At 37.2% G+C, this 21,311-nt stretch overlaps 1 protein-coding gene across 2 annotated transcripts in view; it reads left to right on the forward strand.

Moving 5' to 3' along the window:
- The window catches only part of VIPR2 (vasoactive intestinal peptide receptor 2), a 61,095-nt gene extending 40,719 nt beyond the window's left edge, over positions 1-20,376 (forward strand). Inside the window, exons 6-13 of one of the 2 annotated variants that reach the window (XM_033009732.2) lie at positions 2,144-2,285; positions 5,230-5,380; positions 6,323-6,383; positions 7,690-7,759; positions 10,819-10,910; positions 14,117-14,246; positions 14,333-14,374; positions 16,057-20,376. In XM_033009732.2, the coding sequence (XP_032865623.2) occupies positions 2,144-2,285; positions 5,230-5,380; positions 6,323-6,383; positions 7,690-7,759; positions 10,819-10,910; positions 14,117-14,246; positions 14,333-14,374; positions 16,057-16,230 (862 nt within the window). In that variant the 3' untranslated portion in view covers positions 16,231-20,376. Of the gene's footprint in view, positions 1-2,143; positions 2,286-5,229; positions 5,381-6,322; positions 6,384-7,689; positions 7,760-10,818; positions 10,911-14,116; positions 14,247-14,332; positions 14,427-16,056 lie in introns of both variants that reach the window. The other variant, XM_033009733.2, reaches the window with a different exon arrangement.
- The last annotated feature ends 935 nt before the right edge of the window (positions 20,377-21,311 follow it).

The raw sequence follows: 21,311 nt of genomic DNA on the forward strand, positions 1-21,311 counted from the left end.
TTTCCATGCAGTTGCAATATTCTGTTTTGCATTTCTTCCAAGGAACTGAACTTGATTTTAAGCCTTACAGAAACATTATATGGGTTCCCATTATTAATATCTGTGAAGGACACATTTAGAAGCATTGTAAAAAGAAAGGATTTTATATCTGGCTAATCTTCAAAACAAAGACATAAAACAAGAATATCTGTAAATACCTTGCCAGACTAAGCTGACATTACTCAGGTTACTGTGGTGCCTCTCCTCACATAATACTCTATGTACTTATTATAGTTAAAGCTAATTGGTAACTTCCCAGCACAATATTTTCCTGTTGGAGGTTACCACTTTGTCAGGCACATTCTTGCATCTGCAAACTTGATTTATAAACAGCAAAACTAATAATTTTGACTTAGTCAAAAGAAGTTGCTTTACTAATGCAAGTTTCTTCATTTTGAATGTCTAAGTTTTAATATATCATAAAATTTTAGAAAAGTAGAAATAAAAATGATTGAAAATAAATAGTATTTTTCAGATATTTTTAAAAAGGTTGGTTTGTTCCAACTCAAAGTGAAAATAAATTGTAGAACGGCATATTTCTACATAACACTGGCATTCTAGATCTTACTGTACTTCCTTCGGAGTTACTCCTGTATAACAAAATGTTCCAAAAAAATGTCAGCTTCTCTGATATGTGTTTCTTACCAAGGAGAAGAATATAAATCTCTGTCATTTCTATAAGATATGCTCTCATGTGCCTTGTCTGTAAATGTTCCTTACATGGTAGTTTTGTATCGTGAGGTAGTCATATCAAACGAATAAGCATTATAGCTTTTGTTTCATTGTTAAAGATCAGCATTTCTTTTTTATTCTGATTCATCATACATATCTCAAATATGAATACTTTCTTGCCCGCTACCTCCAAAATGTTGGTTTGACAGCCTTGTCAAACATTTATTAATTCAGCTACTGAATGGGATGAAGAACTAATTCTTCTACATTACCTACTCAAGAAAAATACTTTCCTCCCATTTGCAGCTTACATTTATCTCTGTATTCCATTGGAACATACAATGCAGTCCAATGTGTTAGCAGTATTTCAGTTTTTCTCAGAACCTGTTTCAGTCAAGAACATGCATAGCCACAAAAATCACTGGGTTTTTGACAACTGCTTTATGTTCAGCCTGGTATTACATCCTTTGCCAAACTGGGAGCTAGCAAGATGAATCTGTTATTTATTTCCCTATGTTCACTGTAACTACCCTTGCTTTAGTAGATTCAGAACGGATTATTTAGTGTTCTTCAGTAAAAATAAAAACATGAAAACTACTTGGAAGCTGCCACTGCACACCACTGTAATATCCTCTTGCGTCTTTGTTCTTTCACTGCTAAAATTCCCCAGCTTCTGGCTTATTTCCAGGTGCAGTTCAAAGTGCTGGTTTTGACCAAAAAAACCTCTTAGCAGTTTGGTTTCTGGGGATTTGCTATAAAAAAATTCTGTTAAATGGGAAGATCTTGAAGGGAATGTTATTTTAAGTGAAAAGCCCTCAATTTATAACTTGCTTCCCCTGAGCACTCATTCACTTACCCGGAATGTGTAATTTGTCAGGCTTTCTCATGGCTGCTGGACTGAAGAAGAGAAGTTTTACATCTCACTGGATAGAAAGGATAGGCAATCTAATATTTGAATGCATTTTTTTAATTTTTCCTGCATATACTCACATCACAGATGAAAAAACATTATATAGCAAAATGCAGAAGTTGTATAAAAAATTAAACCAGAAAATAACAGGTGAGACCATCTGAAATCCAGGATAATCAAATTTTTATTTGCAAGAAAAACACTGGGATGAGTGCACACACAGAAGGATATAATAATCTGTTTATTGTCAGTTTATGTTAAAGTGTGGGAGAAATACCACTGGGATCTTTTGGTCTGTGATAGTGAAAAGGAGAAAGAGATACTTTATTTGTGTATTTTGGACAATCTATAATGATGATGAGGATGATGATGATAAACGAAAACAGCAAGACAGCACTGACAATATGACAAAGGAGGAAAGGGTAGGTTCTTACTATAAGAAATGATTGGAGAGTAATAGAAGTCTGTTCAAGAGCTTTCTGTCTCAAAATCTAAAATGCCTTTTTTAAAATCTCTTCTTAGAAAACTCCATTGTACTCGGAACTACATCCATCTGAACCTGTTCCTCTCTTTCATTCTAAGAGCAATCTCTGTTTTAGTCAAGGATGATATTCTCTATTCCAGCTCCAACACAGCTCACTGTCCAGAGGATCAAACCTCATGGGTAATAAACCTCATTTGCTACCTGGTATAATACTGTTGTGTCACTAAATTTTCCTCCCTGATCCTTTTAAATATTTAGGAATATCACACTGTCAGTGTAGACAATTCTGTAGAGAATATGATGACTAGCAAAATGGTCTATTAGAATTAGACAAAGAAGGAAGGTTGCAGCACAAGTAGCAGAACTTACTGTTGGTTTGCATGTTCATGAAGGGACAGCATGTTGTCTACCAAAATAAATCATCACCAGCTATAGCTCAGAATAAATGTGGCCACTGCCTTAATCAGCTGGAAGAGTTTAAGACAAAGAAGAGTGCCATCAGCTGGGAACGATTGAAGGCAGTTCATCTGGAAGTGTTCCAACAGCTTTATCAAGGGTCCAGAAGATGGACATATATCAATGGAGATAAATGAATCAGGGAATTAAATATTTGCAGGAGTTGTCTTTATTAACTCCTCTGTACTTTCTGGCTATGACCAAAGTGGTGTCATCTGCATTCTTGGCAAGCTAGTATGTTTACTCCATTTTCATGCACAGTGATTAAAAAAATCTGAAGCCTTACTGTTAAAAGACTGACCACTGAATGATATTCCGCATTCTCTGCTGCCGTTGTTTCAGTCAAAAGCGCTGCAGAAGAACCCTACAAATATTGGTGACTACCTTCTGAATTTAATTTACTACTGTTTAAGCTTGTGAGAATAAAATGTAAGGATGTTATTTTTATATTGATGAAGCCATATTGTCCCAAAGCATAAAGTACTTAGCAGTGACTACCAAGCTGTATGTATGAATTAGTAATCTTTAGTAGTCTTCATTTTTAACGAAGACAAATAAGCTTTGAGTTAGTAGACCCAAACTAGGCAAAGTAGTTCAGAGGCAGACTGCCAGGCATAATCAAAAGTTCTTAGGTCCTTGAAAAACTTGTCAATGGACCATAAAAATACTACTTGATTTCTGCGATTTCTTTTATTCTCCAGTTGTTCTCGGCTGCAAAGGAGCATACTTTCCTATTTGAATACATCCAGTTGTTGTGCACTATTGAGTAATTTCTGTTGCATTATACGTGGGATGATCTGACACCAGCTTGGCAAGGCTCTTTTGTCCTGCATTCGCTGGATGCTACCCTTCTTAGGTAACGGCATGTGGGGTTTGCCCCTTTTGTCACATATGTGTGATGTTCCACAGTTCTACTGCACACACGATGTCTAAAACCATGCAGTTAAAAATGCAGTGTAACTAGGTCCTGGATCTGAATGGCACAGAGCCATAATTTTGGCTAACTCTTTACGGACAAATACCTTTGCTGTTCAGCATCTGGAAATAGCCCTGGTACAGGAATACTTGCAGGAGGAAAGGAAAATATTTCGATGAGGGATTTTGGTATGTAAATTGGGAATATAATACAGGGCAGTCTTGGAATTTAAAAGAGATTACAAGAATTTTAGACTTTGCTAATCTGGTTGTAAGTAGTCATAAACATAAAAGCAAATTTCAACTTGCATTTTGAAATGTTTAATTTTCTCTGTGTTAAATTTTCTGGACCATTACTGGTCTGTAATGGATATCCCTTCAGTGGATACCAAGTCCAGATGTAAGATTAGTTTTACCAAACGAGATGACTGAAATAAGTTGTTTCTCTGGGTTTCTGTCTTTCTCACTGGCCAGTTTATCTCATCTGCTTTAAGACTTTCTCTGGATATGCCTGCCTCTCTTCATGAGCTGTATAAGGAGCTAGTTGGTAGGTGGCTAGCTTTCACCAGAAACCTTGCTTGTAGGCAGCTGAAATTAGGTGAAATTAATTTAAGCCTTTGGGCTCTTACTTAGTTGTTTATATGGGCATGTACACAGGCATAAATATAGCCTTATATGTTACTTGGTATGTACTGAGACATCTGAGGCACCACAAGGGGCTGATGGATACGAAGAACTATCTCTAGGAGGTTTATGCCCTGCTGGTTCATCAGCTGGACCCTGAGGGCATCTAACTTCATAACAGACACCTATGTTTAGACAGAGGCATCAATCACTAAATGAGTAAGTTACCTACTTAGTTATTTGGTGTACTTGGAATTTTAACAGAAGCAGTGAAGGTATGAAGGGTATTTAAAATGGGGGAGTAAAGCAGGCAGAAACTAGAAGCTTTATTTAGTTCATTTTGTTTAGTCTGTTACACTCACCAATTTCTCAGCTCAGTCTCAGCAGAAACACTTTATGTTCAATTCTCGCATCCCAGATTCCTGCTGGGAAGTACCAAAGTAGCAGCAGCCAGCACTGTGGAACATCAGCAGCACAGACATCTGAAAATTAATTCTGAAGAGCAGCACACAGCCTATAAGTATATCAGAACTTCATTTTATGATACATGCTTATGTGTTTTGTTACTTAAGAATCACAGAAGCATTTTCTAAAGGGAAAACATAATTTTTAAAAGTCCAGTCAACTTTTTCTTCTAAGTCTACTTAGAGTATACATTATGTAAGATTATATTTTTCACTCAGTTTCCTGTTTAGCCTTGAAAAGTTCATAAGGCAGTTTCTTTGTTAATTTTTACTATGTTAGGAAAGCCAGCTGGGATTTTAATATATTTATTAGCCTCCTAGTAGGTGATCATTTAATCTAGTAACCATTCATTAACTAGCTATTGCAAATGTGTACATTTATTGATAACCACTACCTTTTACATTATTTATGCTATGAAGTTTTTAAAATTTCTGACTGAATTTGCTATAAGAGCCATCTAAATATTTTTTTTTTACAATTCATTTTCTTGTTATATATACAGTAACGTTTATAATGTCTCAGTTTGCTTGACTGAATAAAAAAATCTCTACTGGACCAGGGTTGCTACTATTACATGCAGAGTTAAGACCTATAGGATATATTAATAACAGAATAATACAGCATCTTTCCTGAAACAACTTTGATCCCTATTCTCGTATTTCAGGTGGGCTGCAAGGCTATTTTGGTGTTTTTTCAGTATGGTGTTATGGCAAACTTTTACTGGCTCTTAGTTGAAGGACTTTACCTCCACATTCTCCTTGTGCTAATATTCTCCCCCAACAGACACTTCACAATCTACCTGCTGATAGGATGGGGTAAGAACTTAAAACATCTTCCAATAGTATTATTTTTTCTGTATGAACGTATTAGGTTGAATATGTCATACCGAGGTAGTCCTGCCATTTCTGCTGGATGACTCCTCAGACCCACTAGTTCCTCAGTTCAGCTCTAGCAATAGTTACAGCCATGGGAGACAAGGGGCACAAAACTGCTGAAGCATAACTGCTAGCTTGCTCCTTGGCATGGCTCTGACCTGTGCCAATCTGCACAATGCCCGGGGCTTGTTCTGGATATAGGATGGTACAAGGACTGTTACTACAAAATATGAGATTCATATGTGATATGTGTCCTAATTTGGGAGGAAAAAGAAGTTCAGCTGCACAGACACAGGCTATGCTACACTATTTGCTTTTTTGAAAAGCCCAATAATATTGTTCATCTGGTTTTAAATACATGTATTCCCTTCATTTCCAGAAAGTGCAATGATACAGATACAGAACACTTTAAAGCTTCCAGTAATAGGTGGTCATAAAACATTTAGGTATTGCTGGGAAATAGGAATGAACCAGTGTATGGGTATGGTTCCTTATGAAATGATTTACACTTCGGTTTTAGATTGTAGTCCTTGGAAGTGCATTGGGAATGCATAACTTGTATCTATCTCCCTGTAGGTCACTCTGACAGCTTGAAAGAAACCTAAGCAAGGCATGTTCTTTGTGTATTAGTCATTATGGCTGCATTTTTATAAGAAATAAATCCACTTCACTGCAGTCTTTGCTTGTAATACATTGCTTACATCACGTAGCCTATCAGATGGTCAGATGGGCCTCTTCCTTCATTCACTAAACTACTTACTATATGCTTGTATTTGGGGAATAATTGAATAATCAGTTACTATCAGGCTGAATTTTTTTTTTTTTTTTTTGGTGGACTTACATTTTTGTGATCATCCTCTAAACCTCTTTGGGATTTTTCAGGAATTCCTACTATATTCATTATTACATGGACAGTGACACGGATCATTTTAGAGGACACTGGGTAAGTGTGTGGGGGAGAGAAAGCTTAAAGCATCCAACTATGCCAATACAATCCTTGCCTTGGATATGGTGGTGTTGACACAATAGTTCTGAAGGGGACAAACACAGAACTGAAATTTCAGATATAGCAATAAAGGAATGGCTTTACAGCTCTTCAGCACACATCTTATGCTTGCTGTTTATTTTAAAAACTCTGAGGACAGAGATAGGTTATGACTAACGTTATCCTTTGAGATCCATATTTAGAGCTATCTGCTTTGGAACTCAAAGTATTACTTAAAATAGCAGTGGGGGTCCTTGGGTTCAATGCTGCAATAGAATGCAGTAAGACGGTGGGTATTGTAATTTGCTAACTAGCAACTGAAAAGACTGAAATCTGGATAACTTTGGGTATATCTAAATTGCATTCCCAGAAGTGAAGCGATGTGATGTAAACATATGTAAGATGCGCGTAGTCAGGTAAAACTATGACTAACTAGAGCTAGGCCTGGCTTCTGGCATGGGAAGGGGAACTGAGAAAAGAATTTTGTAGGAATATCAAACTTGCTGCTCCTGATGGCCCCAAGGAATGGGAGAGCATTCCTAGCTAGTGGGACACAGTTTTCACACTCCCTTTTTTCAACCTGACTAATATTTTTCAATTGATTCTGTAATTAAACTGAAAAATCATGTCCTACATAAGTTTTCTTTGCAAAAGCTCTAACATGTAAACCAAAGGCTAACTCCTGTTTCCTTTGTCATTATGATCACAGTTAGAGGAACTCTGAAGGGTATTGTCCTTGCTTAAAATTAATCTTTCAGAGCACTTAGAGTATTTGGACCAAAAGTGCTGAGCCCACAGAAATTAAATACTCAGTTTTTCAGACAAAAGTGTCAGGTTCAGTCTCACATTTTCCTGAACCAGTTCCAGCCATCTGTAACCTAAATATCCCACAAGGAGTCATGTCATTTCAATTGTATCTGTCAGTTGCTTTAGATCTTCCTGCTACCCAGAGGCTAGTGTTAAATGCTTATTGGAAAAGTGTCCTTACACAAAGTGAAACTAAGCTTGGTTTCCCTAAAGGCCAACGTCCTCCATGATGTCTAATGGTACAGTCTAGTGTGCCTGATGCTTTAGCTGATTTGAATATGCATATTAAAACCAGGGAAATAAAATTAAAGGCAGAAAAAGATGGAATGCCAAATTCTAGGCTAGAACAGGCATTATTTTAGTGTGCTATGACTTGTATATAAGAAATAATTCTCGTCATAGGTCTGGCTTGCCAGATGATATTAATGTCAACATCATTTTCCCTTTTTTTTTATAGTTGCTGGGATACAAATGAGCATGGTGGTCCCTGGTGGGTTATACGAATACCAATTTTAATTTCTATTATAGTAAGTAAACTTTGAAGCATGAATTATAGATCAGTTCAGCATTATGCAGTGCATATAGCCATTATTCTTTATTGCTAGTTACAGATAGGCAAGAATTCTTCTTTAATGAAAAGAAATTGCACTATAGGAGAAATGTTAAACAGATGCCAAAGCCATTAAAATTTGTTGCCTTCTAAATTTATCTGCCTCCTATTAAATGAGCAGTGGCTTTTATTTGTATGTTGTTCTTTCTTTAACATCTCTCCTGTTTATGAGCCTGGGGGAAGCAAAGAATCTAATTATACTTTTCAATGAATTGCAGATTTGATTTTGCGTGTAAATAAGTAGCCCTGCAATTGAGAATCTGATATTATTGCAGCCATAAAAAACTGTGGCTACGTATATCTTTCTTTAATTGGTAGCCTACTGAAATGTATAATGAATGTGAAGTATTTGCAGAAGAACACCATTTGAGAATGTTTCATGGGGCTTTTCCTATGCGGAACTCATTAGAATTACTGGAGTAGCATAATAAAATTCCTATTCACTGTGATGATTGTGTAATTAACTTTAGGCATAATATAATATGGTTATATGTCCATCTCTGAAAACAGTCACAGTGCAAATTAATACATTTCAGATATGCTTACTTTATTTTTAATACTTTAGTCAGAAAAATCAAGGCATTATTAGATTACTTAAGATTCCAAGAGTCCATGTTACACTTTGGGCTTGACTTTCAATCTGTGTCTGCTGAAAATCATTTTGAGAGAACTTCCTATCATCTTCATCAGAGTGAATTCTGTAGTGTTTGGAGAGAAAGCAGAGTAGGCATATGAGTGAAATGATGTAAGGTAAGAACTCACAGAAAAGATGTTTTATGATACAAAGAAAGGAGCATGCCACAGAACGACAGCATGAAAATAATACATGTACCTCCAAGGAGCTGGAGCATGGAGGGTGGGCCAGAGTAAAGAAAATATGATGAAAAATAAAAACAAACCAAACCACCTGGGGTTTACAGAAAGATGAGTCTGTTCTCTGGATGTTCAATTTAAACAGCTATCTGGTAGACAGCTGAGACTTCATGTGCCAGAAAGCAGTGCTTCTCCAAAGAAGTCCTAGACTTGGAAACAGAAGTTATCCAAGTGCTCACTGGCAGACTTGACTTGCAGGTGGATCTTAGCAAAGACTGAGACATGAGTTGTGAGTTAAGAAAACAGAGTACTAGTCAGTCAGCAAAAGTCCAGTATATCATAAAATCTGACTGGAATCATTGTTTGAGGCAAAGGAGGTGTCATTCTCCTTTTTTTTTTTTTTTTTTTTTCCAATGGTTCTATTTTTGATTTGATATAAAGGGATTGTAAGACATAGGCAAATATTTTGCAAATGACCTTTTCTGGCTTGCCAGGTACACATGTTTGGGATCTGCTATCTCCTTCCAGATATTTTTCTTCTCCTAAACATCATGTTTTAGGGGTGAGAGCAACTAAAGATGGCCAAGTGATTCTGCAGTGTCTACTGTGTGAAGCCACTTCTCTGATCAGATGATTCTTCAGCTGTTTGATCAACTACATTTTGCATTTGGGAAGTTAAGTTGTAAAGGGGAGTTATAAAAGCAGTGACACTCACCTTTCCTGCTGGATAAGTAGCCTGTCTTTTTGGAGCATCAAACTACAACCAGCACATTAATTGTGGCAGCTAGGATGCTATGCAAACTTACCGTTGTGCAAAGTAGAGTGTGCAGTCTTAGAGCAAGAGGAGCTAATGAAATGTCATGTAAAATTATTATTTGACAAGTGAAAAACACTACATTTGTGAGAACATAATTTTCAATATACATATACCATGGAAAGCCTCACCATTCCCTCTTACCTTTAGAAAAAATAGAAGTTGAAGATTTAAATATTTGAATAGTAAGGTCAGTGCTGCCTGCCATTCAACAAAGAAAATAGATCATTGCAAGCTCTTTGGATAGATGGTGTGAAAGAGTCATGATGTTTCTCAATAAAAGTGTGATGTAGTTACAGCCTCCTGGTTTGGGGCTTTGGGATAGGGTTAGTAAAAAACAATAAAATGCTCATTTTCACAGTGGTAGTAATGTTTCTCTAGGTTGATTTCTTCTAAAATGTGTGCATTTGATACAGCTGTTTGTTTATGTAGCTGTAGCTGTAGTTTTTAGTTCATGTTGCTGTGAAGGTATGAATTCCAAGTGTTCCCTCACTTTAGTACGGTCATGCAATATTTAGTGTGTGGTTTTCTAGATCACGTCAAACAATCCAGCAGCGGAAGGGCTTCTTCACACAAGATGCCAAAAGCCAGGGGTGAAGAAATAATTGGGAGTGAGACTTAGGACCTACTGAGTTTTATAGTTCAATTTTCTAGATTGATCAGGGTCTGATCAGAACTTTTATTATGCAAGTGCCTTTCTATAAAATAAAATATGAAATAAAATAATACTACTGTTCTATCTCAGAGGGCTGTCACGAGAATTAGACTGCAAGGATTCAGTTCCTTCAGTGATAATGTCTGCATCAATCCCAAGACAGACAGATACTTATGAGAGGCCCTTTCTGTGCTCGATTAGAGTGTACAGATCACCTGTGCAACAATCTTCGCTTTCCCTAATTCAAACAGAATATATTAAAAGTCAAGATGAGAGGCAAGAGAGGGTCAAAACTGTGTATGGGACTCACAGTTTCCTTTGGGCTTCCAGTTGTGAATCCATGTGACAATTTAGGACAATGCTTGATTGCACTGAATGGCATCCAGTGCCATCCTTTTAGGAAACCTGTCTTCAGCTGAGTTTCTGGAAGAAGGGTGTTTCTGACAACTTGAGCTTTAAAAGGCTTTTGCTAGCCAGCCTAGAACTGGGGGCCACACAGAGGTGTGCTGGACAGAACGAACCTAGTGAGGCAGAAAACAGACAATAGGTTTGATAGTGTAGAGCTTGATGTGTTCTGGCAGGAGGTACACAACACCCACAGCTGGGCTGATTTGTCTGGCTTGATAAGCATTTCTTTGTGCTGCATATTGAGTGGAGAAGTCAGAAATCACCATTATATTTGTTTTCTTTGCAGGTGAATTTTATACTTTTCATTAGTATTATAAGAATCTTACTGCAGAAGTTAAGATCTCCAGATGTTGGAGGAAATGACCAGTCACAGTACAAGTGAGTCATATTTTTAGATATTATATAAAGAACCAAAATAATCTCTGTAACATTCCCTCTGCTGAAACATGCTACCAACAATTGCTGTGATACTATAAATACCTTTAATTCAGACGTACTTTTAGATGTGGTTTAATAAAGATCTTGTCATTATGCCAAAATAGAGATTAACATAATTTTTTTTTGTCAGACACTAAATTCAATTAAAAATATGCAATTTCATAAAGATCAACAAGCTATTCTTGAATTTGAGTTTAATGAATATGCTGATACAAAAAGTATGGAAACTAATATCTTTCTTTTAATGTATAACTATTTCAACATAACAAAAGTTTCAAGATCAAAACATTTTGCTTCAGCCTCCTTAAAACATTTTTTTTTCATTTTTCATTTCTAAAATACATTTTGTTGTAATATTTACATAGATATTAAGAGCTGGAAAGAAGTTATGTTGTTCCCAAAAAGTAAAAAACCTAAATATACTGGTTTATGTTGATTTAAAATAGCATCTTTATTTTTCTAGAGGAAAATGAGTGTTTCTGATTTAGATCAATTTCATTTCTGAATAGGCTTTCTTTCTTTTGTGTTTCGGTTTGAACATCAAATCCTAACATCCATTGTTTCCACAGCTTTAAATCGAGGAATGTTGGGGAGCAATTTAAATACATTGCTAAAATTGGATTTGTTCTTTATTATATTGCCATATCAGTTATTGTTGTTTGCTATAATAGCTGCTGGATACTGTAATCCAGAATCAAGAGTCTGCTGTAGTAGGTCTTATTTTAAAGCCCAGATACAGACACTGAGTTTGACACTTCAGGATGTTAATATGGCATTTCAATGACAAAACCTAACATGAACACTGAATATTCAAAATATGTTTTTGAAAATGTGCTCCTGGGTAACACCTTTCTTTTCATTTAAAAAATAGTGAATTCCTGTCCTAAAAGTAGATAAAACATGGTATGCTAAAGTAAATCATATCTTTAAAGCCAAGAGAACTAGGACCTTACATGTTTTGTAAACAACATGACACATTTGATGCAAAAAGCAAATAATTGTATTGCTCCACAGAAAGGGGGACATACTAGATTGACATAAGGCTTTGCTTCATAGAGCTACAAGGGTCCATTTTTTGTGTTTGCTGCTTGAATTATCTAAACATGTAGGAGAGCCAAATCAACACAGACAAAATTATGCAGTTGCCACAGTATTGTTTATCATAATGTCTGACCTGTGGGCAGGAAATCCCCTCAAGTTTACTTCTTGTGACAGGAACTCTGTTTCCATGTGGTATTTATTTTATGAAAACAAGGCATTCCCTTCCTATCAGCCCCAACATTTTCCACAGCTTACTGTAGCGCTTCAGAGTATAAAATGTTCATTAATAGCAACTTATTCCTTCATTATTCAGCCCTGTGAATTCTTTGCTTTTAGCATTTGATTGCCTGATTAAGTTTGGATTGGATGGTCTTTAGCCGATACCCATGGGAACAGTAGATTAACCTCCTCAAGAAATACTGCATCTACAGAGCAAATTAAAGGTCGGGAAGGATCATTTTTCAAAATGCTTTTTATAAAATACAGAGAAGAATAAGGCTATTCTGTCTGTCCCTTTCCTTCACTAAAATGTAAGTGCAGTATAGAGAAAATAACATTGTCTAGACAAAAATTATTAAAACAAGAATGGAGTGAAAGTGAAATATGAAGCTAAAATGAATACTGCTCATCCAAGTCACTATTTTGATTCCCTTCCTCTGTCCCACTTGCTTGTACCTGGTTCCATCCTTTTTTTTTTGTTCATTTTACTTTTGCAATGGGTAAGGTTAAGTTCAAATAAAATCAGTTTTCCATTTCACTTGGGAAACCAGGAAATTTGCTGCCATCATCATCTCCTGCAGTCATAAATGAATTTCTTCTGCTAAGGAAATCCTATTTGTCCCACTCACTGATATCACCTTTGGATGCGAGGGTTTTACTATTCTTGAGAAACTTTGCTGTCAGAACTGATTATTTCAACATAAATAGATGCAGCCTCTGGGACATTGTGAACAAAGGAAGGCCATGAAGACTGACACAGAAAAAATAAAACTGCTTGAAATACCTTGACTTTTCTGTTAAAATAGATGAAGTCACAACAGCATCCTTTCATTGTTGAATCAAGTTATATTCATCAAGACAGTGATGAATTATGGGACTCAACATTATAACTTTTTGAATTTTATCTGATACCAGACATCCATAATCATGCATGACCAGCCCTGGCTAATATATAAAACTGATGTTATTAGAGTGAAATAAGTGACAGATAAGGGAGAATTAGTAATTTATCATTTCAGTGGTTTCACAGGCAGTTTGTCAAAGCTGCTCTGCTTAATAATTTAAAGTTCTCCTTACTTAACGTCAGTAGCACTATGTGCTAAAATGTATTATGTAATTGAATGCATTAAAAATTAGTTAATGGTATATGCTTAATACCATCAGCATAGTTACGAGATTTTGGTATTTGGGGGTAAATCTGAAATTGCTCATGAAAATCTCACAGTTAAGATTATTCTGGATTACATTTCCTAGGTACTGTTAGCATACTGCGTATGTTCAATGTATAGACTAACCATGCAGTTGCATATTTAAAGGTTATTCACATTAATTTCAGCGAGAGATTTTGCCTTCCATACAAGAGGATCTCTCAGTATGACTTTGCAGGAAGGCATTATTCCTTTCCTCTCTGAACCTTTTATGCCAGGTAAAAAATATCTTGGCACATCTGACACTTTGTCAAATGTGGTCGTGTGGAATAATGCTGTAAAACCTCAGCCCCCAGAACCTCACCATGAAATCGGGCTGGGAACTGGATGTGTGTCAAAAAGGCACAGCAGGTCCTACACCCTGCTGCTGTCCAGAAGGCAACTGAAAACGGATCTTTTGGTTTTGAGAGGCCCTGCAGCCTTCTACCAGCTTTGGGAAGACTGCAGGGTCAGCAAGATGAAGTATAACATGGAATTGCACACATTAATTTATGAGGTTACTATGTGGCTAATCTCATGGCAAGCCTGAAAGGAAAACAGTTTGCAATAAATGACTCTTACTGTTTATAAATCTGAAGTCATATGAGGTTTATGTAAATGACACTGCATCAGGTTCTTATCTGAGTAAAACAAGAGCTTATCATTAAACTCCAGGTTTTTTCTCTTTTATTTACCCAGGAGACTTGCAAAATCCACGTTGTTACTTATTCCGTTATTTGGAGTTCACTACACAGTGTTTGCTCTATTTCCTGACCGCAGCTCCAATAATTATAAAATAATCTTTGAGTTGTGTTTGGGATCTTTTCAGGTAAATTTAAAAGTTTTTATTCAAAGGAAGCTTTATTGACCTAGGTTGATGCTGCCTACTAACTAAAGAATATTGTTTCTTCCCAGGGGTTGATTGTTGCTGTCCTGTATTGTTTTTTGAACAGTGAAGTAAGTCTCACCTTTCCTACTGAGGATGTTAAATATTGTTTTCAGTAAATGTGTAAGTGCCCCTACAATTCCACTCTGATACATGAAGCTGTTTTAGAAGATGTTTGCATTTCTATTTATAGAATATATATGTGGCAGTTTCTGTGCAACAGGAGAAATCAGTGTATTTAGGTGAAGAGTTAAGAGCTGTTTGAAATCTAATTCTTTCAAACCAAGGTGTTAGTGTGTCTGCTGTTATTTAATGTGATCTAATTCTAGCTTTGTTACAAACAATGTGGATTATGCAAGTGAGGTGCAACAAGTCTAGAAAGTTATCCAAAATTTGAAACACCATTTAGTAAGTGTTTAGGGGCAATCATCTGACAGAATCTAACACCCAGAACAGCAGCAGATTTTCAAAAGTGCTCAGCATGTAGCAGCTTTCCTAATCTTAACTGAGGAAGATGCAAGGAATTCCTTTTGATGGTAGCCACTTTTTAAGGTAGAATATACGTTAGACAACACGCAGTGTCTGACAGGAGGAATCTGTCTGAAGAGGGCACCTGCTTGCACAGGGAATTGACATTCAGGCCTCCTGAGTGCTATTCTGGTCTTTGATATTCATGAGATGCCTGATTTTGGCTAATCATTTGATTCTATGCTTTAAGTACGTGTGATTAATAGCTAGATACTGAAAGCTAATGTTGCAGCAGAAGTGATACGAAACTGATTTTGAAAGTGGCCTTTGGGCATCTACTCACAGACAGTGCAGACACAGTCTTTGCCTCAGTTTTGTAATCTTTGTAAAAACTGATTTAATACTCTAGAGAGAAGGGATGCCATCCACAGGGACTTTGAAAGGCTTGGGAATGGGACAATGTGAACCTCATGAAGTTCAACAAAGCAAAGTACAAGGTCCTGCAACTGGGCTGGGGCAATCCCCAATACCAATACAAACTGGGGGATAAATGGATTGAGAGCAGCCCAACAGAGAAGGACTTGGGAATACTGGGGGATGAAAATTCGGACATAAGCCAGCAATGTGCACTTGCAGCTGAGAAAGACAATGGTATCATGCATCAAAAGAAACGGTGCCAGCAGGTCAAGAAATGTGATTTTCCTCAGTACAAGAATGACATGGACCAGTTAGAGTCCAAATGAGGGCTACAAAAATTATCAGAAGGTTGGAGCACCTCTCTGATGAAGAGAGGCTGAGAGGGTTGGGATTGTTCCATCTGGAGAAGAGAAGGCTTTGGAGAGACCTTATTGTGGCCTTTCAGTATAAAAGGGGGGATTATGAGAAAGGTGGAGAAAGACTGTTTAGCAGGGCCTGTAGTGACAGGACAAGGGGTAACAGTTTTAAACTGAAAGAGGATAGATTTATATTGCATCTGAGGAATAATTTTTTTCTATGAAGGTGGGAGAGACACTGGAACAGTTTGCCCAGTGAAGTTGTGGATGCTCCATCACTGGAAGCATTCAAGATCAAGTTGGATGGGGCTTTGAGCAACCCGATCTAATGAAAGGTGTCCCTGTCAATGGCAGGAGAGTTGGACTAGATGATCTTTAAAAGTCCCTACCAACCCAAACCATTCTATGATTCTATTCCTAGAGGTCCTCATTTGACAGCCAGTAAACATGGAAAAGTTCCTCACATAAAATAATGTTTTCAGATCATCTTATGCATTTTCTTTTTAACACAGGTGCAAGGGGAGCTGAAGAGAAAATGGCGGAGTTTGTGCTGGAAGCAGACAGCAGGCAGAGATTACCGACTCCACAGCTCTTCAATTTCTCGAAATGGATCAGAAAGTGTTTCTCAGCTCCACCGGAATTCAAGGGCTCAGTCATTTCTGCAGACAGAGACCACCATGATATAAATCAGCTAGGTCCCTCAAAACATGAAAAACTGTGGATATATCATTCATTATGCAGCTTGATGTGATATTTTACAAAATGTACAGTTTAGTGCTTTGCTTTTCTCCATGTTGGTATTTGGGAAATTGGTTTGTGCAGCCAACCAGTTAATAACAGACACAGCTGACCAATGGATGCTTTCTGGTTTGGTTTTTTTTTTTTTTAAATGGTATTCATATTAATTCTGATGTTCTCTTGGCGTTTACTAGCTGTAACTATTCAAAAACTCATTTACTGCAATGGTCCCTTTACCCTCCGACATGTCTACAAGATAGATGTATGGTATCGTGTTCAATGCAGACTGCTTTGGTACATGTTGAAGAGGTTAAGATGGGAAGCAAGAAAATTTTTTACGCTTTATTTATACTGAAGGAAACATTAATTTCCTTAAGGATTAGGAAATTCTTTCCTGATTATGAAAAACAAAAAGAAAAATAAAGAAGTGTAAGACTATAATTAACTGCACTAGGAGTTTAGTGTGCTAATCCAGGAAATCTTTAACACTTATACAGAGGGGAAAAGGATAATACTTCTTGGCTAATTGTATAAATTTCAGAGGTTACTTTCTACAGAGTTTTATTCCAATCCCATTGTTCCTTTCAGAAGTGCCTGGTTTTAAGTTTAGGTGCAGAAAGTATGGTTGCCTTTGCAGTCTGAACAGAAAAGACTATTTTGATTAAAACATCTGCATTCTCCAGTACTGCTATTGCAATCACCAGTTGTTCTGTTTAAAATCAGATGTTTGTGTTCTTTTATTAAACAATTTTCTGTAGAGGTGCTTTATTGCTAGAGCAGTCTGGCATAGGATAAACAGCCTTGGATAGCATATTGCCCGTTGAGAATATAATTTTTATATAATACTTTCACTGAAATATGTCTCTAGAACGACATACTTGGCAGATAAAACAAGGAATATTGCAATAAAGTTACCACTCCCATTTAAGGAATAATGTAAATTCCTTCAGCTTAATTCTATTCTGTATCTATCTGAGCTGATAAAATTTAGTCCTGACCATGACTCCAGCAAAAAAAAATTAGAATCCCTAAAAATTACCATAAAAGGCATAAATAAAAGGAATTTTCAACAACGCCAAGCCTCTTATGTAGCCACTTTGTAAAAAAAAAAAAAAGAAAAAGACATAGAACTGACAGATTCTTATATACACAGAACATTTGCACTCTTTAAAAGAAATAAACCCAGTGATGTTTACTTCCCATGTCATGTTTAACTGTGTCCACTCTAAATAGCAAGTGAGAATTAGATATGTTTGCATGAGTAACTCTGATCCATAAAAACAATTGCACTGATATTTGAAATGACAGAGTCTATGGAGCTAGCAGAATCCAGGATCCACCATATTGCCAGGTAAAGGGAATAATAGTGGAAAGGACAGGTCTTGGCAGACATACATGTACATTCTTGAAAATATTGCCAGTACTGGAGATATTGTTGGCAGCTGTCATAGTGTCCATGCATCTCTTGGTCTGATTTAATTCAGCTCTTTGTCAGTCAAGCACCATTTATTTTAATGGGATTTCCCTGGAGAGATACAAATTTATGTCAGACCAAAAATAGAGAAGGCCCCATGGTTCACATGAGTCCTGCAGAACGGGTAAATCGGTGTATGTCACATGACACCAACCTTTACATAGTGGGTATCATGTGACTTAAACAATGATCACTGGATGAATTGTTACTTTGCCAGATTCAACTTTAAAGATGCTACTGGTCACCTCCAGTTGTTCAGTGTTTTCTGCTGTGACTTGGTGAAGTAACTATGAGATTTTAGTGTGAAGTAGGTTGCCAGTGACAGTCCCATGGGGTCTAAAGATATGCCCCTACACATGTATTTAAATATATTCCCAAAGTATTTAGACTCCAGAAACACTGCTAACCTTGAGTATTTTTCCTAGATCTCTGAACAAACTCTTACCTGCAAATATAAGAAGACACATTGGAGCTTTGAGGGTTGCTCCTATACCTAAATTAAACACATCTCTGCACTTTAGGCTTCTTTATCTGAAGTGGCATTAGGACTGCTCAGCTCCCTGAGGTGTGATGTGCAGGATGTACTTTTCTCCCCAAATTTGACAAGCATTCAAGTGTACTCATCTTTATGTTCAAATGAGGTTCTTTGAGTGAGTTGACACAGAGACAGAGTGATGGTATAGAAAAGAGATTTCAAGCAATCAGTTCTATAAGTGTGTTCTGCATGATGCATCACCAATTATATGTGTTTATAATTCATTGTATCCTAGAGAAAACTATCTTGGTTCTAATTAGGTGAGCATGGACCAAATCTACATATTAATGATTTCTGGATTATAAAACAGAAAAGCTTAAATAAGAAAATACATTTTAATTTGCAACGAAACAGCATGGCTTCCTTTAACAGGGTGCAGATGCATTTGGACTTGTTTCTACTTTTCATATAGGAGTAATGCCATATGAGACACTGAAGTTGTACCAGTGGGAGAACATAGATCATATCACTAAATTTGTAAAGGGACATGTGGGCATGCAAAGAATGACATGCAAAGGAGAGAGGTGCTACATATATTTTTCTTTCAAACTAGTGAAAAGTGCAGTACTTGCTAGAACCTCATCCCTCTATTAAAAATCATAGAATCTAAATACAGAAAATATGTTTTCTGTGAGACAGTTTAACTTTATAATGTTTTGTGCAAACATTTTCATGTCAGAAAAGGCCCAGAGGGCACTGTGCTCACTTGTTCTTACTCCCAGAAAATTGGTGATGGGTGCTGTAGGTAGCCAGCTGAGTAACTACCCAATTTAAGCATACATTGGTACTGTAGTGTCAATAACTATTTGGTGGCAAATAGCATTACAAAAAGCCTTCTACAGTCAAGTTGGAGGCATCCTGCCCCATTCTGTAGCATCTACTTCATGTCCCAATGCACCCCGCACAGGCTTCCCTCTGCCTTTAACATGATGAAGGGAAAAGCAACAGACACAGACCCTCAGCAAACCAGAGAATCTGTCTGAGACAGCTTTATGAAATAAAGCATTGCCAACTGCATGTCTCAGACACCATGCATAAAGATTAAGATGAGTCATTGGCATTATTTGTCTCCTATTTTTGTGAATTCTAAAAAACATCTGTTGACTGTGAATTTGTCCATTTCAGCAAAGTGATAGTGAATAAAGTCCAAATTCACTTTATACAGAATTTTTTCAGACATCTCTAATGAAAAGTGAATTGTTAAATAAGTCCGATAAAAAAGAAGAACCAGCAAGTAAGCTGCAGAGTAAGCTGCTATGTATATAAGGGTTATTGTCTGAGCAATTATTGTCTGTGCATAGGGATACAGGAAAGACTTTTACAAACAAAAGTACCTTCACATTACCATGAGTGCCTATATAAGCTGTGGGCTGTCAGTACTACCCTGACATAACCAAATAGAAGTTAGTACGCAGTGCTGTTCTGTTGAAGAAAAAACACTAATAATAATGTGTTCTAACGTGTACGTTATGAGAGTACATCAGGATAACATTTAAAAGGAGCATTCTGTGATACGGTTTAACCACTTCGTGTTGAACCTAGTTCTGCCCAATGATAACAGTATGTAGCTAAATCTAAGTCAGTAACATTTCCATTGTCAGCTAAACCAGTGGCTGAAATGTCACAACCCCCTTTATTTTCCAAAGCACAGTAATAAGTTTATGATAACCTGTAGCTTTTTTTTTTTTTTTTTTTCCCCTGGCACATTAGTATGGGTATTGTTTTGAAATTCTCTTTCGTCATCTTTATCAATAACTTTTTATCTGTCAAGTATGGTAAAAACTAAAAATGATGTAAATGAATGTGATTATTTTTTACAAAATGTACAGACTATGATGTTGTACAGATAAGGTGTGTAAATAGATTTCATACTGTAATTCACTATACTTTTCTTCCGGTTTTGCTCTTTTGTTCTTTTCTGGTTTCAATGTCACATACCTAACAGCCTTCTCTGAGATACCTTATATATAAAGCTGTGAACAAATATGTGTTTACATCTTTATGCTATTAGAGATAATAGTTAATAACACCATAATGGACTGAAGAGGAATCAGAGAATAAAAATTTTAAAGGTTTTGCACAGAACTTCTTTTATTTATGTGATTTATCTGTTTATGAGATGCACTCAGAAACCATATTTTCAAAACTGAAAATGGTGCTCCTGCCTTGGCAGCTCAGGATTCCTCGGCTATGTAATTAAAAGGTAATTGTATCGCATGGAAAATGAAAGGCTGAGGCTGCTCACGCCATGGGAATGGGCACAGGGGAGAGCCACACCAGGGTGAGACTGGCGGTGGTACACTGCTGGCGGGGCCAGCGCGGGAGGTGGGCACGTGGAGGAGGAGGTGGCACCTCATGGGGCAGTGTACGTCCCCTGGCAGTGGCAGCCAGCAGGGACAAAGGACAGAGTGCCATTTTGCTGTCCCTCACAGACCAGGGGATCTGTCCCCTTCTGTGTGTATCCATAGTTATCACAGAAGCTATGTCACCAGGAAGGGTTTTCTGACCCTTTGAGAGACATCAGCTCTCATCCTTTCCCACCTTACACGTGTGCCTGTATGAGCTGCATTTTTACAATGCATTACATGGCTGCAGAGCAGTTCAGTGTCCTTGCCCACATGCATGTGCTCTCTCCCTCATTGCTATTTGGGTGGCTGCACAACCAGATCACCTTGACATCTGCAGGTGAGCTGCTTTAGGGCCGATGAGCCTGAACACGAAGGAGAGCCAGGTGGAGGTGAGCAGGGGCACAAACAACTGGCCTCATTCCCATCAATGCTGGCAACACCGCCTGCAGGTTTCCATGGGAAGTCTAAGTCCTGTTGAATGCAAAACCCAGATCTTTTACAAAAATTCTGGATAATTTTAACACTGACAATTCTGACAGACTCCTGCAGCTAGAGGAATGGATGTCCCCAGAATAAAAGCAAAAGTCAGTATATTGAGGGGGAAAGAGAGTAGGGAGCCTGCACTCAAGAAGTAGCTGAAAGATACAAACACTTCTATTACAACTTCTGAAT

The sequence above is a fragment of the Tyto alba genome, unplaced genomic scaffold, assembly GCF_018691265.1.
Source record: "Tyto alba isolate M040663 unplaced genomic scaffold, T.alba_DEE_v4.0 Super-Scaffold_38, whole genome shotgun sequence".
Lineage (NCBI taxonomy): Eukaryota > Metazoa > Chordata > Aves > Strigiformes > Tytonidae > Tyto > Tyto alba.